Here is a 15,212-nt window from a genome sequence, read left to right on the forward strand (position 1 = left end):
TGAAATAGTGTAGCTACTGAGGAGCTTTGGCTCCTTCTTGAGGTATAAGTTGAATCTGAAGAAGAGCGAGTACTTTCTGGTCAATCCCCCAGGGAGGGGAGCCAATTTAGGGATGTTACCATTTTGTCTTGCCAGGTCTAGCTTCCGTATCTGGGTATCCAGGTGACCCACGACTGGACCCTGCTCCACAAATTGAACTACAGTCTGGTGAGCCAGTGACGCAGAGCCGGGATCAAACCTGAGACCTCGGTGCCGTGAGGCAGCAGTGCTAACCACTGCGCCACCATGCTGGCCTGGGGCAGCCAGTATTGAGAAGGTGTTGGAGTGGTTCAGCAGTCCAATTACCATTTGGGAATGGATGGAGGTGTGTTCGTGCAGGGTCTCTAGTCTAGATGTGCTGATAACGGTCATGCTGCCACTTTCTCCGATGAGGTATTCTTCAAACCTCATGGTTGTGTCCACTCTTTAAGGATATGGAAGCAATTTAAGCAGCATTTTAAGCTTGGACCCACATCATATTTGGCCCCTATCTGTGATAACCACCTATTTGTGCCGTCAAGTTTAGACTTGACGGTTAGGTTGTGGGGGGAAAAGGGTCTTGAGAGATTTGGGATTTATTCATGGCGGGACGGTTTGCAAGTGTGGAGGAGCTATCAGACAAATGCAGTGATACAAAAAAAGAAGAAAATACAGTCATGAGGTTACATCGGCACATGGCCAGTCCTCAATTTGTCAGTTCTGCCACAGTCCTTCTGCCTTCGCAAACTCCTCCGCTGCTTCCGCCGTTCCAAAATAAAAGTCCCTGAGCTTATAAGTCACCCTCAGCTTCGCTGGATATACAATGCCGCACTGCACCTTGCTAATGTACAGTGCCCTCTTCACCCGGTTGAAGGCAGCCCGCCTCCTTGCCAGCTCCACCGTAAAGTCCTGGTATACACGTATACCAGCTCCAGCCCACTGCACCACCCGCTTCTGCTTGGCCCAGCTCAGGACCTTCTTCACACTGTACCTACAGAAGCACAGAGTCACTGCCCTTGGCGGCTCACTCGCCTTTGGTACAGGCCTCCACGACCGATGAGTCCGATCCAGTTCATATCGGGAGGGATCCTCCCCCTCCCCCAATAGTTTTGCCAGCATCACGGCAAAATACTCAGTCGGCTTCGGTCCTTCAACTCGTTCGGGCAGTCCCACAATCCTCAAATTCTGTCGCCTGGATCTGTTTTCCAGGTCTTCCATTTTTCCTCGCAGATCCTTGTTAGTGTCCATCACCTTCCGCATCTCCTTCCCCATCGAGGCAAGTTGATCACCGTGCTGCAATAACGTCTCCTCCACTTCCTTCAGCGCCTCCCCTTGCTCTCGCACCTCCGCCACTGCGCTCGCCACCGCCGTCATCACCGGGGAAACCGCCTCCTCCACCAGCGCACTCAAAACCTCCCTCATCTCCTTCCTCACCGTCTCCATGCATTTCGCAATCTGCGCCAACTGCTTTTCGAATTCCGCAGCCATCACCTTAGTTATTTCTTCAGCCGTAAGCAATGCGGCCTCCCCTGGTGCTCCAGCCTCAATTTTCTTTGCTGACCCCGCGATGACCTTTCCACTCCCCAACGGACTTTCAGCCGTTTTTTTCGCAGCCGTTTTTTTGCTGTTTTTCGACATCCTTCTTCTCTGTGCGCTGTCCCCTGACTTTTACTGCCGTCGCTGGCCCTAGGACTGGGCGTTACTCCCCGACAATGCCATTCCCGAACGGGAGCCCTCCAACGCGCGGCTGCCTCCCGCCCGCCGTCACCGGAAGTCATTAATTTCCTTCTTTAAAGAGTTAGTCATCATCCATTGTTGCGGGGGGGCGGGGGTTTAGTTTATTAGTGGGTGAGGGTTTTTTTTTCCTTTGGATGGGATTTATATGGTTGGTTGGGTTTTGGCTATATTGTATTGTGTAACATACGTCTTTTATGTTAATTTTTTAAAAATGTATTTTATTTCAAACACAATCAGTCGTACACGTACAGCAACCAAAAATAAACATGATTCAAACAGTTTGTTAATTTTTCCATTTTTCTTCCCTAAGCTATAACAAAAGACTTTTGTGTTGTTAGTTTGTTATAAGTTTGTTGTAAATTAAAATCTTTAATAATTTTTTTTTATAAACTGAGGGGTATTCTTCTGTAAATATTTATCAGAGATATTGGAGTATCATGGCCTCATCACTAGACCAAAGAAGTTTACGGAAGAGAAGGATACTTTTTGACACACTAGCCTGGATTTTCACTCCTGAAGCAGATTAATTAATAATTACTTTGTCACAAGTAGGCTTACATTAACACTGCAATGAAGTTACTGTGAAAAGCCCCTAGTCACCACATTCTGGCGCCTGTTCGGGTACACAGAGGGAGAATTCAGAATGTCCAAATTACCTAACAGCACATCTTTCGGGACTTGTGGGAGGAAACCCACGCAGACACGGGGAGAACGTACAGACTCCTCACAGACAGTGACCCAAGCCGGGAATCGAACCTGGGACCCTGGCGCTGTGAAGCCATAGTGCTAACCACTATGCTAACTGTGCTGCGCTGACCAGGGAATTTCTAACACTCCTTTGCAGAAAGGGCCAAAAATGTCATGGTTTACACCGGATGGGTAGGGGTGGGATGGGTTCCAACCCATCAATGTCAGAAACCAAATGTAGGCAGCCAAAGGGGTGGCTACGTGCTGAAGTGGTTGGTCAGAATGCTCACTTCTGTTCTCTGGAACTTCACCCCAGTTGTATTAGAGGTTATTAGGCCCTCCAGTAGACATTCCCATTTACTCCCCATACCACCTGCACACCTTGCATGGTAACTCATCTCCCACCTAGCTCGATTGTTCCTCATACCCTTGATGCCAACTCAAGGGGCCTTCCATACCCATTCACCCAGTATATTCTGTAGTAGTTTGGCCATGTGTGGTCATTCTGAGTCCATTGTGTCTTAGCCAGATCGTCATTTGGGAAAAATAATCCCTCTACCCTACTCCACCCCTGTAGCATTCTATCTTTCCTCCTCATGTTTATCCAATTTTCCCTTCAAAGATGCAATGGTCTTTTATCCAACCACTCCACTGTGGAAATTTCTCCGTATAATTATTTTTCCTAACCACCTTTTCACTTATTGATGACTTCTCATCACTAACTCTCCAACTGGATGAAATGGTTTTTCACTATTCAATTTATCGAAACTGTTCATTGTTTTAAATCTCTTAATAAATCTTCTCTTAGCCTTCACTAACCCAGTATAAATAGTCCAAGTGTCTTTAGCCTCTTCATAATGAGAGTTTTCCATCTATGGTGTTATTCTGAACAACCTACACAATATATATTATCTGACTTTAATGCCCTTTTTCTAAGAGAGTACCTAATCTGTAACCTGACCAGTGTTTCGTATAAATTCATTATTCCTTTCTGCCTGTACTCAATGCCCCATTATAAATTCCAAAATAATATTAGATTTTATAGTTTTACCAACCTGTACATTCCCTTTCAGCAAATCAAATATTTGAACCCCTCTGGTTTCTCTGTTCATAAGTGCCTTTTAGTTTAGAGTCCCATTTTTTGATTTTTCTCCAAATTGTTTTATCTCACTTACCAACCGTAAATTACATACCAAACCTACTGACTTGTCTGTTTTCATGAAGATATTTGCAGTCCTCCTCACTATTAGCCAAGCTTACTACTTTTGTGTCAACAAATTTTGAGTTTCTGTGTCCTCTACTCAAGGTCAAATTGTCAAATATACCTAGAAAAGACAGGATCTGGTGCTGACTCATAGCATGTACATCTTGCTCTTCTCTAGCTCAGTCAATACTTAATTACTTATTGGGCTTGATTTTAACTACACAAATGCATGGGATTACAGTGAGTTAAAATCTCACCCATGTTTTCCTTAAACTGCTTTCTATTTATCTTGTTGCATTTCTTATATTGTACGCCTGATTTTTTTCGTGGAAGGCTCTTGTGTAAACACCAGGCTCTCTGGAAATCCATTTGCATTATATCCACTATTTTGTTTTTTCTTCCAGTCACTTATTGAAAAGAAATACTCTTAAGTTTGTTGAATATGACTTGACTAAAACAGATCTATACTGGCTATTCTTGTTCCAGCAAATGATCTGAATGTGGGTTTACATGATGCAGCACGGTGGCACAGTGGTTAGCACTGCTGCCTCAGCGCCAGGGACCCGGGTCGATTCCGACTTCGAGTGACTGTGTGGAGTTTGCACTTTCTTTGCGTGTCTTTGTGGGTTTCCTCCGGGTGCTCCAGTTTCCTCCCACAGTCCAATGATGTGCATGTTAGGGGGATTGGCTATGCTAAATTATCCCTAGGTGGGGTCACGGGGATAGTGTGGGGGTTTGGGCCAGTTTTTTTTTCAGAGAGCCGGTGCAGACTCGATGGGCCGATCGGCCTCCTTCTGCACTGTTAGGATTCTATTAGCCTTTTGGTAGTGCAGAACTTGAGTATTGTTGAAAAAAGAGACATGCTGTTGAAGCTTTATGTCTTGCCCCTATCAGGACTGCTATGCAAGATAAACCAACAGTGAAGGAAACAACAATTTATACTCCATGGGAAAAGAATGCTGATTGGTCAGCAAGTGGACTCTTAATTAGTAGAGGCATTACCATGGAGAATGCAGCAGTTAACTGTGAACTTTGTTTCAAATTGAAACCAGGCAGGTCGACTGTGGTCAAGACATTGCCATGGGGTAATGTGATTTCTGAATTTTAGTGCCGGTGTGCTCCCAGGTATGTAGGCTGTACAGATCGTATCAAATAGCACATCCCATTGGCTGTTCGCAGCTGGCAAAGTACTGGCCATAGCCAACCAGCCCGTGCTTGCAAAATGCAAAACATATATATTAATATGATTCAAAGACTGGACAATGCTTTGCTAAATAAATCTGATTGTGCTGAGAATTATACTGAAAATCAATTCAATATTATCAGTCAGGCATGCAGTGCGGCTCACTTACGTGTGCTAGAAGCCACAGATACTCACAAACAGGGCCCTGTCCTTTGCAGACAGAAGGAGCAGTTCCAAATAATTATGCCTTTTCCACCTAAACAAATGCCTTGACCAATCAGAGTTGACTGCCCTGGTTTGATTGTGAAACAAAAGCTGGCTGTTTGCTATTTTCTCTATTACAATACCTCTATTACAATACCTCTACCAATTAGAGTCCACTTCCCAACCAATTAGCACTCTTGTGGTATAAATTGTTGTTCCCTTTACTGTTGTTTTATCTTGCACAGCTATCCTGATGGGTTTAAGACGAGAAGCTTCAATAGCTTCTCTTTTTCAGCAAAAGTCCAATTAGTTTACCTTCCCTTTCAAAATAGCTATGTTAAATTTGCCATCCCAAATGTAGCACTCTGATGTAGGTTTTGAGAGTACTTATTCTTGGTCATTGATCATTACCATCTCCTGTAGTGTGAGTACAGAGCAATAATTTTGATTTCTTCCAAATTAATTCATCAAGCAGGATATGAATTTCATTTGAAATACTTTATTCCCTGATGTGCATAAAAGGGAATAATGTGTAAATTCCAGATTGGTATTATAAGAGAATCTCTGAAAGTACATAACAATCTCAAAAGGCTCAAAAGTCCCAAACTGAATGTGTCAATTAATATTCATAATCTTTCACCAAAAAGTGAACAAACAGTAGGCAACCTCCTGTCAAAACAGCTCCGCTGCCACCTGTGTGGGATATCATCATTACCACAGGGTTTGACTGGAGTTGGGCTTGGATTATATTACTGAGGCCCAGGAGTCAAAATTTCCCAGGCCCCACGCTGGCAAATTGGAATGAGTTCGCTGCTTACCTTAAGAGTCCCATGCTCATCTCCCACCTCAGCATTAAAATAGCATCATAAGTGTGCAAAACAAAATGTTTGTACTTTTTAATTCCAGGTTCCCTTCATGTAAAGTCATAATTCATTTAAAACTGTTATCCCAATTTGATATACATGCTATTATACTTGGTTTTGATAACTGTTAAAATAGGTGGGATATCAGCATCAATCTCTCCATGCAATGACACTTAATTCTATTCAATATGTGAAATCCAGACCAGCAGATTGTGAGGGAAATTTCCAGCCGGCGCAATAACCAACTCATGTTTTAGTATTTAAATCTTAATCTGCGATGGTGAGCAGAACACATATTGGCCATAACACCAGCCAGTGACTATCAACTTCTTTCACTCGAGCAGCGCATCGCCACTTCACACAAATTTGTCATGTAAATGAAAGTGCCAGTAAACAGAAAAACTAATTGGATTGCTTTTTGGAAACTGGGAGAGTAATAAATGAAAAGTTGTGACAAGTGAAAAATGTTTTGAATAAATAACACCAATCTGCACGTATTTATTTTCAAGATCGGATAGGTTTTAAGTCATGCTATGCTTTTACAATGACACTATAGGTAACTTGGTTGAGAAGTGACAGAATTTTGTCAGTCAGTATGTTATTTTTATATTTTGTTCCACTAGAAAAATTGGAAAGTGTCTTTTTGTTCAATATTTTGTTTCCACTGGATATATTTGTAGGAATGGAAATTGAGCCAATTTTCTTTTCATGTAAAATGCTCATTGAAAATTATCCACAATCAGACCCATCAATGTTTGGATGCTTTTTACTGCTTACACCATTCATTTAATTTTAGACATATGAGATTAAATTTTACTCTGATCATTTTACAAAGGTTATAAGCAAAATATACAAGAAAACCTCAAATCATGGTGCTGATTATGGAACTTTGTTGTACATAAATTACCTGCTGTGTTTCCCAACAGTGTACAAGTGTCTACACTACAAAAGAATTTCATTGGCTGTGAGTCACTTGTTGATCTCACATGATCATATAAAGCACTATAGAAATTTGGATTCTAAGATTTCTTAGACTCTGGCTGTTTAAAAATAGCCAGTGCAATATTAAAGTACCGTAGAATATGTTTTAGGAAATAATTTCATTTAAAAAAATTTAGAGTACCCAATTCATTTTTTTCCAATTAGGGGGTAATTTAGCGTGGCCAATAAACACCTCGCCTGCACATCTTTGGGTTGTGGGGCGAAACCCACGCAAACACAGGGAGAATGTGCAAACTCCACACGGCCAGTGACCCAGAGCCGGGATTGAACCTGGGACCTCGGCGCCGTGAGGCATCAGGGCTAACCCACTGCACCACCGTGCTGCCCGGAAATAATTTCAATGGAACCCCTACTTTAGAAATACAAGTTAAATTTAAGGCTATTTATTAATTTAATTAATTTATTATTGCAAAAATAAGGTTCTGATTATATATCCTGACTTTAAATAAATTTGAATAAAATGTGATGGTGCAGTTATTCTCAAAGTAATTGTATCATCCATAAACAATTTCTGCATAACGGATTCATGTTGTCACAATTATATCCTTTTTAAAAGTTGCAATGTTGCCTTCTAAGTTAATAAATTGGTAATGGTTTTCTCACATGATAGCAGCCCTGCTGAAGTTAGATAAACATGGGGTCTTGCCTTTTCATCATATGAGTTAAATGTGAAATTTCTTTGGAAGGATCTGCAATTCTGTATACAATGGCATACTTGGTGATAGAAGAGATAATAACTTAATTCCTTTCTTGATCCATGCTGTCTCTGCACTGACTGCTCCAACCTGACCTTGCTCAGCATCTGATGACCTCTTCTGTTGCTGTCAGTTGCTTGGAAGGCTGCTGCTGTTGCAAGTGACCCTAAGGGGTGCCCAGGAACCGCTGGTCCACTGACCCATAACAACAAGGGATTTAGATCAGAGCCACTTGCCTTTGACATGGCTGCACAGGGCCATTGCACATAATAGCCATCAGACTAGCCTGTATTTTTCTGCTTGTTAAATGGCATGTGGTTTGTGCTTGTAAGAGCCAAACAAATTTTACACAGGCGCTCGCTGTGATTTTCAGATACTGCAGTAATTACATAAGTTACCCTATTTTGTGTAAGAGTGTCAGAACAGCTTGCAGCATACTTATTTGTTTTAACCAGCAATAATAATGTTGCAGTTAATTAGTATAAGGTTACGACAAATGAATTGGGAAGTGTAAAGGTGAAGGACTTGCAAATTTTTGAAAGATAAAGGAGAGAAGAGGAGAAATATTAAATATAGCATTGCATTGCTTTTCATATTGGGCAATCTTTTTGTACTTTCTGTTAGTGTTTGATAAAGGTGCAACAGTTTATTACTTTGTGAAGTAATCTATACTTTTTGCCCAATTAATCAAGCAACCCTGCACATTTTCCAATTAGAGACTGGGGGAAGAACACTGCCTTAGTTAAAAATCATATGAACAGTTTGCGAAAACATATAGAGATTTTATATGTTACAAAATCGCAACCGTAATTCAAGTGGCCAAAGGAACATTTGCTTTTCCTTCATTCTATCTCTGAGGGTAGCCACAATATTGAGTCCTACTCTTTTTAAAGGGCTTTCCTAATTTCTTATTTCCACCAAATATCAATATTACCCTCTCTACATAATGCATTCAAATTTGTTCAATAACATCTAATAGTTTGTGCAGAATTTAGTTCAAGCAAAGAGAAATAATCTTGTATTTAATGCAAGGACCTGAAATAAAATATTATTGGAAACTGCAGAAGGCAGACAATTTCATGATTTGGCTCAGATGAATTATGATATCAAACAGTTCAATCTTTCAATGAGTATGACAAGTCATAAAAATATGATGCAGGTCCATAAACTATGAAAAAATGTTGTTCTTCTCTGTAATTTGATGACTTCTGACAAAATGGCCTTATTAGAGGTAGCAGCTGTACCACCAGAGTATCTTTAAGTTCTCCCACTTGATTTAGAACCTTCTGAGTATCGTGTTTAACAACCTGAATTATATTATTTCCACTTTACCTCCAAATCCTAGCTACGCATATTTGAAGGGATGGAGAGATCCAGCCAAAATACTTCACAAGGCATTTGTCTTTGTGCTTAAACTTAAACTAAAAACAAAAACTAATTAATAATCTGATGCCAATTGCTGAATCCTTGTCTGAAATTCAAAAGCATTGAGGCAGTGCTATTTATAATATTTTTAGAATAGAGAAAGGTTGTCTTTGTTCTGTTTTATTTGTTAGCTTGGGTCAGCGATGGCACTGCCCCCTCTGGTTTAGAAGATTACGGGTTCAAGGGCAACTGTGGATTCAAGCACCTAATCCAGACTGATGCTTCAGTGCAGGACTGTGAAACTGCCGCGTTAAACGTACTATCTTTCAGATAAAAAGTTAAACCAAAGTGATGTAATAGATCCCATAGTGCTCCCAGTATTCTGACTAACGTTTTTTGTTCAACCAAAAAGTTTGTTTGCCAAAAATGCTTTAAGAAGTCTTGAGAACATGAACCATGCTGTATACATGCAACTCTTTTTCATTCTTACGAGCAGTGTTGATAGTTGGTTAAATTCTTATGGATTCACTCATTGTTCATCACACTTGCCAATTCTGCATTCGTTGTCAGCACTATTATAAATGCATTGTCATTGAAGAGCACTGATATTGCATGTGTTTGTCGAGAATCATTTTTAAGCTCTTGAGCTTTCTTGAACAGAAGTTAATCTTAGAGTAATGATTGTGTAAATATTTTTAGTACTTGGAAAAGCAAATTCACAGGGGCTAACAAGCTTGATTGTTCTTAGCAGATTAAAATAACATCTTAATAGGATGGTTGGTGAATTACTTAAGTTAACATGTGTCTGATCAGGTTGATTATGATGATATAGACGCTGCCTTATTTTAGTAAAATGGATAATCGTTTGTTACACAGGAGCTGATTCCTGAATTTTATTATCTCCCGGAGATGTTTGTCAATTCCAACAACTACAATCTGGGTGTAATGGATGATGGAACTGTGGTGTCAGATGTAGAGCTTCCACTCTGGGCCAAAACGCCAGAAGAATTTGTTCGCATAAACAGACTGGTAAGAGATTTATCTTATTTCTTGAAGTCTATCATGCAGCAGCTCCTTGCTGATGGAAACTGGTTTACAATATGAGATAATAGTAAATTTACAAAAAGCAGTTGTATAAAATAGTCATTATGAATCTTATCAGCTTGCAATGGAGCTGAATTCTCTGAAAGGACAAATATTAGGCTGAGCTCAACTGAAGAGTATTTTATTCTTGTATGCATCAATTGGATCTATTTTACAGTTTCAAACAAAGAAAACTTAATAAAAGCTTTTGTGGCTGGATATCAAGGTGGGGCAATTAATTGCCTTTTAATTTACTTACCTTACACACTGAAAAAAACAATACCTTGATGGTCAGAATCTATCAATAGATGTAACTGCAGTAGTTAAACCACCAAGATATGCTTTCATCATTGTTAAATTTGGGTTGGTTCACTGAATAAATGTGAGTGTTCTGTCCCCCATGAGGATGAATGTGGAGATTAGACAGAATGAAAATACATGCTGCCAGCCCGTGTGCCAGTTTGCTGGCATCATCCCACTCACGGGCCATTTTCCCAGAGACTGGATTGGTAGCCGAAGGAATACTCGCTCACAAGTAGCGGGTAGCCAATTGAGAATACTGAATGGCCTATTAATGCTAATGTCAGAGGTTGACGGGAATGTTCCAGTCAGCCTGCATCCCCACCTGAGATGTCAAGGACGAGGTCATATGCCTGGAGGCAGCCTTCCAGCTCCACAGCAGTGACCAGCACTTTAGGCAAACTTTAAGGATGTCGCTGCCTGCCTGGTGTCAGCTGTGGTCACAAGCTGTGTGAAGCCTCCACAATGGTGGCCTGGCTGCTGAGGTCATTTCTTAATTTGGCAGTTTTAATATATGCATGGATGCTTCAAAATGAAGGCCATTCTCTCTCTGTTTTTCCTGAACTGCAGGCTTCATTGCTAGTCACCCTCCAACTTTAAGAACTTGCACACTTCTTAATTGAGTGGTGAACCCACCCTCAGGCCACTAATTGGCCAAGTCAGAGAAGTACATGTTTTCTGGCAACTGTTTCTCTATGTGTGAGGTGTGATGTTGTGACTCCCAGTTGACCCTGGCACTGGAATCCTGACCCAAAACCCAAATCCTGCCCAAATGTTCAACTCTTCCCCCCTCCCCCACATTGAAACACCTATTCTGATCTTAATGCAGTGTGAAAGCTGAAGAAAGTAAGGTACTTATGGATGCATTGTCAAAAATATTTGTTGTGGAGAGCATCTGCATATTGTAGCCCAACTGCACTGGAGTGACTTGTTCTAGAATCTCTGATCGTTTCCTTATCCTAATCCTTAATTTGCTTCAACAATTGACACAATAGTCAGAAAGCATAAAGAATGATTTTTTTTTTGGTGCAGTGCAAGGAAAGAATTACAGTGAATAATGAAATTATTTGTTTACCTCGAGTATCCTGAAATAATATCTGGTATTGTTTACTTGGCTTTTTCTCACCAGATATCTTTTTTAAAGTGTTATGTTCATTTTATACTTTTCAGTTGCTGGATCTAGTTAGCGGTTATAACTGCCAATCTGCAGCAGTCTTCTAGATTCAATCTGTGTACAGGAATAAATACAATCTTATTGTCGCCTGTATGAAACAAGCATGTTTAAATTTTACTCACTGATCCTTTGAGGGGAAAAACACAGATTTATGTCATATGGGAGGAGTTGCAATTATTTAAATTATAGTATTGATTCATTTAGCTCAGTAAATTTATATTTTTTGCATAGCTCAGAATTTAGCTTCAGTTAAAGGTAATAGCACCAAACAAAATTCAGAATGGATAAGTTAATCCAGGGAAAGCAAAGAAGAGTCAAGATGACTTTCTCTCTCCTTCTCCCAATCCTTGCCATGAAATAAATGAAAAGTAGATCTTATTTTATGCAAATAAACCAACTTATTTGCAACAAAAAAGTTGACTTTGATATTGGTAATACGAAGGTTCAGTGATCAGTCCTACTCCATAATCTATTATTCTAAATAATTGTGTTCAGTAACTGAAATGGACATGATATTTGATTTCTCACATGGCCAGACATTGAAAATTTTGGTTGCATTAACCAAATTTGAAAAGTGTGTTTAAGCGTAGGCAGAGAGGAAGAAATACTATCTGGTTTCCTCTGCTGTGGATCCAATAGTGTCAGGGAATATTATTTGATGTAGGCTGTCATAATGAAGGTATAAAGACAATTAAATATTTTGGAGTCTTTGTTTTGTTACCTTTGAGGATCAGAGGATCTTTTTAATGGAATAATTATCTCAGGAGGTTTAAATGGATGATATATAATAGTGCAAATCAGAGAATGGAGAAACGTTATAACCAAATTATCATCTCTAATTCCATTTTTTTATACCAACATGCTACATCACAATTGGCAGGATATGAATGCATTTCTATATGGAGAATTCAAGCAAGTTCTTTGTAATGTTTGGTGAAGTTACATAGATTACAAGCATGTTACTTTCAGGCCTATCTTTCATAAACTGATTCATTATTTTGTATCCAAGTGCATATTTTGGGATCTGGTCATGCCTGTGATGTGTAACTGGTAAGCTCGTCTGTACTTTTTTGGCTACTGAATAAGTACTCTACAGAGATGCATGAAACTCTAGCTTTTTGAATCGTAGCTGAGATAGATTACAAGGTAATAAATTGTTGTTCATTTCAGATGTGATAAGAGGAAGCCCTTCATCATACAAATATTAGTGGAAATGTAGAACACATGTCCCCGAAAATCTATTTAGGTTGGGACAACTGAAAAGTTCATAACTGAGATTGATAGATTATTGTTAGGCAAAGGGTATTAAGTGTTCCAAAACCAAAGCGGGTAAATGGAGTTATGATGCAGGTTAGCTAATTAAATAGTGTAATAGTTGAGAAGAACTGAATGGCCTACTCCTGTTCTTATGTTCTCAAGGGGAACGGAAGAGGAAACCTGTAGATAGATGAAGGGAAAGAGCAGGCATTTAAAAAAAATTGTTTCAAACACTTTTATTTACCCATTCGTCGATGGGGAAATGGAGAGTATGGATCTCTGAAAATGTGTGTCGGAATCCTTCCCCAGACAGAATGTTGGTCTGCCGATGAAGGCAATGTGGACGTGTAATTTATGCATAATGATAATAACAGGAAAAATGTCACGGTCAAAATTAAATATATTAAAACAAAATTAGGATACTAGATTGGAATAGGGCAGATGTTAGCGAGATGAAGAGAGAGGAAATTGACTCATTAAACTGTACATCAACAATGGAATGTTTTTAAAACGATAGTTGCAAAGATGCAGAACAAATATATACATTTAAAATGAGAAAAACTTGAAATTTCAGAATGTTGTAGACGAATAAAGAGATTTGGAATAAGTTAAAAGAGGAGGATTGGAGATTCTAAAACTAGGGGACATAATCTAAAAATTAGGGCTAGACCATTCCGGAGAGATGTTAGGAAGCACTTCTTCACTCAAAAGGGTGGTAGAGGTTTGAAATTCTCTCCCACAAACAGCAGTTGAAGCTAGATCAGTTCATTTTAAATCTGTTACGCAAAGATATCAAGGGATATGGGCCAGAGTTAGGCCACAGATCAGCCATGATTTCATTAAATGGCAGGACAGGCTTGAGGGGCCGTTTGGCCTACTCCTGTTCCTTTGTAATGATAAAATATAGAGAAAAGAAGCGAGGAGAACAAGTCAGGAAGAGGGTGTATGTGAGGAGAGAATCTTAAACAAAGCAGTAAACCACAAATATACAAGTAAAAGAATTCCGAAAAGTAAGGTGGGTCATCTGACAGGACCGGATGATAAGCAAGAATAAAAATAAATGTGTGAAGATAAAATTAATTAGCAAGTGCTTCACATCAGAAAAGGATATTGGGGAGGAAGGAAATTTCAGTTCATTAAAAGTGTCTTTTGAAAGACATAATAAATAAATGGAAGTGAGCCTTAGTCTTGGAAATCAGCTAATGTAATACTCCATTTCAAATAGAAGACAGAGCTAACCTTGTGTAAAAAGTCCACGGAGGCAGAAGTCCCTTTACCAGAATTCCTTTTATTTACAAAACCAACAGCCAAACAACCAGGTGCATCCAGCTTGCTATCTACACTGGGAGTGCAGAGAATCTGACACTCCTGGTTATATACAGAGAAAGGGGTTCTCTGATTGGGCCACTAATCAGAGAACTCGTCTTCTAATTGGCCAATCTCAAAGGCCTGGCCTAAGTCATTGCACCTAGGTAATTACACTCAAATGAAAGTGAAATATTGCGGATGCTGGAAATCTGAAATCAAAACAGAAAATGTTGGAAAAACTCTAGGTCTGGCAGAGAATCATACAGACTTGAAACGATAACTCTGTTTCACTTGCTGGGGTTTTCCGGCATTTTCTATTTTTATTCCAGGTAAATACAGGTCAGTTCATTTCATGCCTGAGGTAGGGAAAATAATGCAATCTTTAATTAAAGGTGAAATTATTAAATATCTGGATGAGGAAAATAATGAGTAGTAGCTGCTATGAATTTCATAAATAAATTGTGCTTGACAGACCTGATTGTTTCTTGAGGACGAATATGGTGAATGAGGGAAACACAATGGATGTATTGTGCAGGGGCTTCCAGACAATGTACTCCACAAGGGATTATGGAAGGTTAAGGGGTATAAAATTAGGGTAGGCGGAGAAAGTTGGATTAAGAAACTCATTATATGAAATTGATAGTGGGGGTTATGGGTAATTTCGCAGACTACCTAAAAGATTTTTAAAAATTGATTTATGAGTTGTGGGTGTTGCTAGCCAGGCCAGCATTTATTGCCCATCCCACATTGCCCTTGAGAAGGTGGTGGTGAGCTGCTGCCTTGAACAGCTGCAGTCCATGTGGTGTGGTACACTCATAGTGCTGTTAGGGAAGGAGTTCCAGGATTTTGACCCAGTGACAGTGAAGGAACTGTGATTATATATTCAAGTCAGCATGGCGAGTTGCTTTAAGGGGATCATCCAGGTAATGGTGTTCATATGTATCTGCTGCCCTTGTCGTTCCAGTCATGACTTTGTAACATACTACCGAAGGAACCTTGATGCTTTTTTGCAGTACATCTTGTAGACGGTACACACTGCTGCCACTGTGCGTCGGTAGTGGAAGGAATGAATGTTTGTGGGCTGCTTTGTCCTGGATGGTGTCAAGCATCTTGAATATTGATGAAGCTGCAC

General features: G+C 39.8%; 1 protein-coding gene across 2 annotated transcripts in view; it reads left to right on the plus strand.

Annotated features, from left to right (window-relative positions):
- LOC140408621 (lipopolysaccharide-responsive and beige-like anchor protein) overlaps window positions 1-15,212 on the plus strand; it is a 1,704,725-nt gene that overhangs the window by 1,460,065 nt on the left and 229,448 nt on the right. For both annotated transcript variants that reach the window (XM_072496077.1, XM_072496078.1), the window contains exon 46: window positions 9,835-9,987. In XM_072496077.1, coding sequence (XP_072352178.1) covers window positions 9,835-9,987 — 153 coding nt within the window. The remainder of the gene's footprint in view (window positions 1-9,834; window positions 9,988-15,212) is intronic.

This window comes from Scyliorhinus torazame, chromosome 3, assembly GCF_047496885.1.
Source record: "Scyliorhinus torazame isolate Kashiwa2021f chromosome 3, sScyTor2.1, whole genome shotgun sequence".
Classification (NCBI taxonomy): Eukaryota; Metazoa; Chordata; class Chondrichthyes; order Carcharhiniformes; family Scyliorhinidae; genus Scyliorhinus; species Scyliorhinus torazame.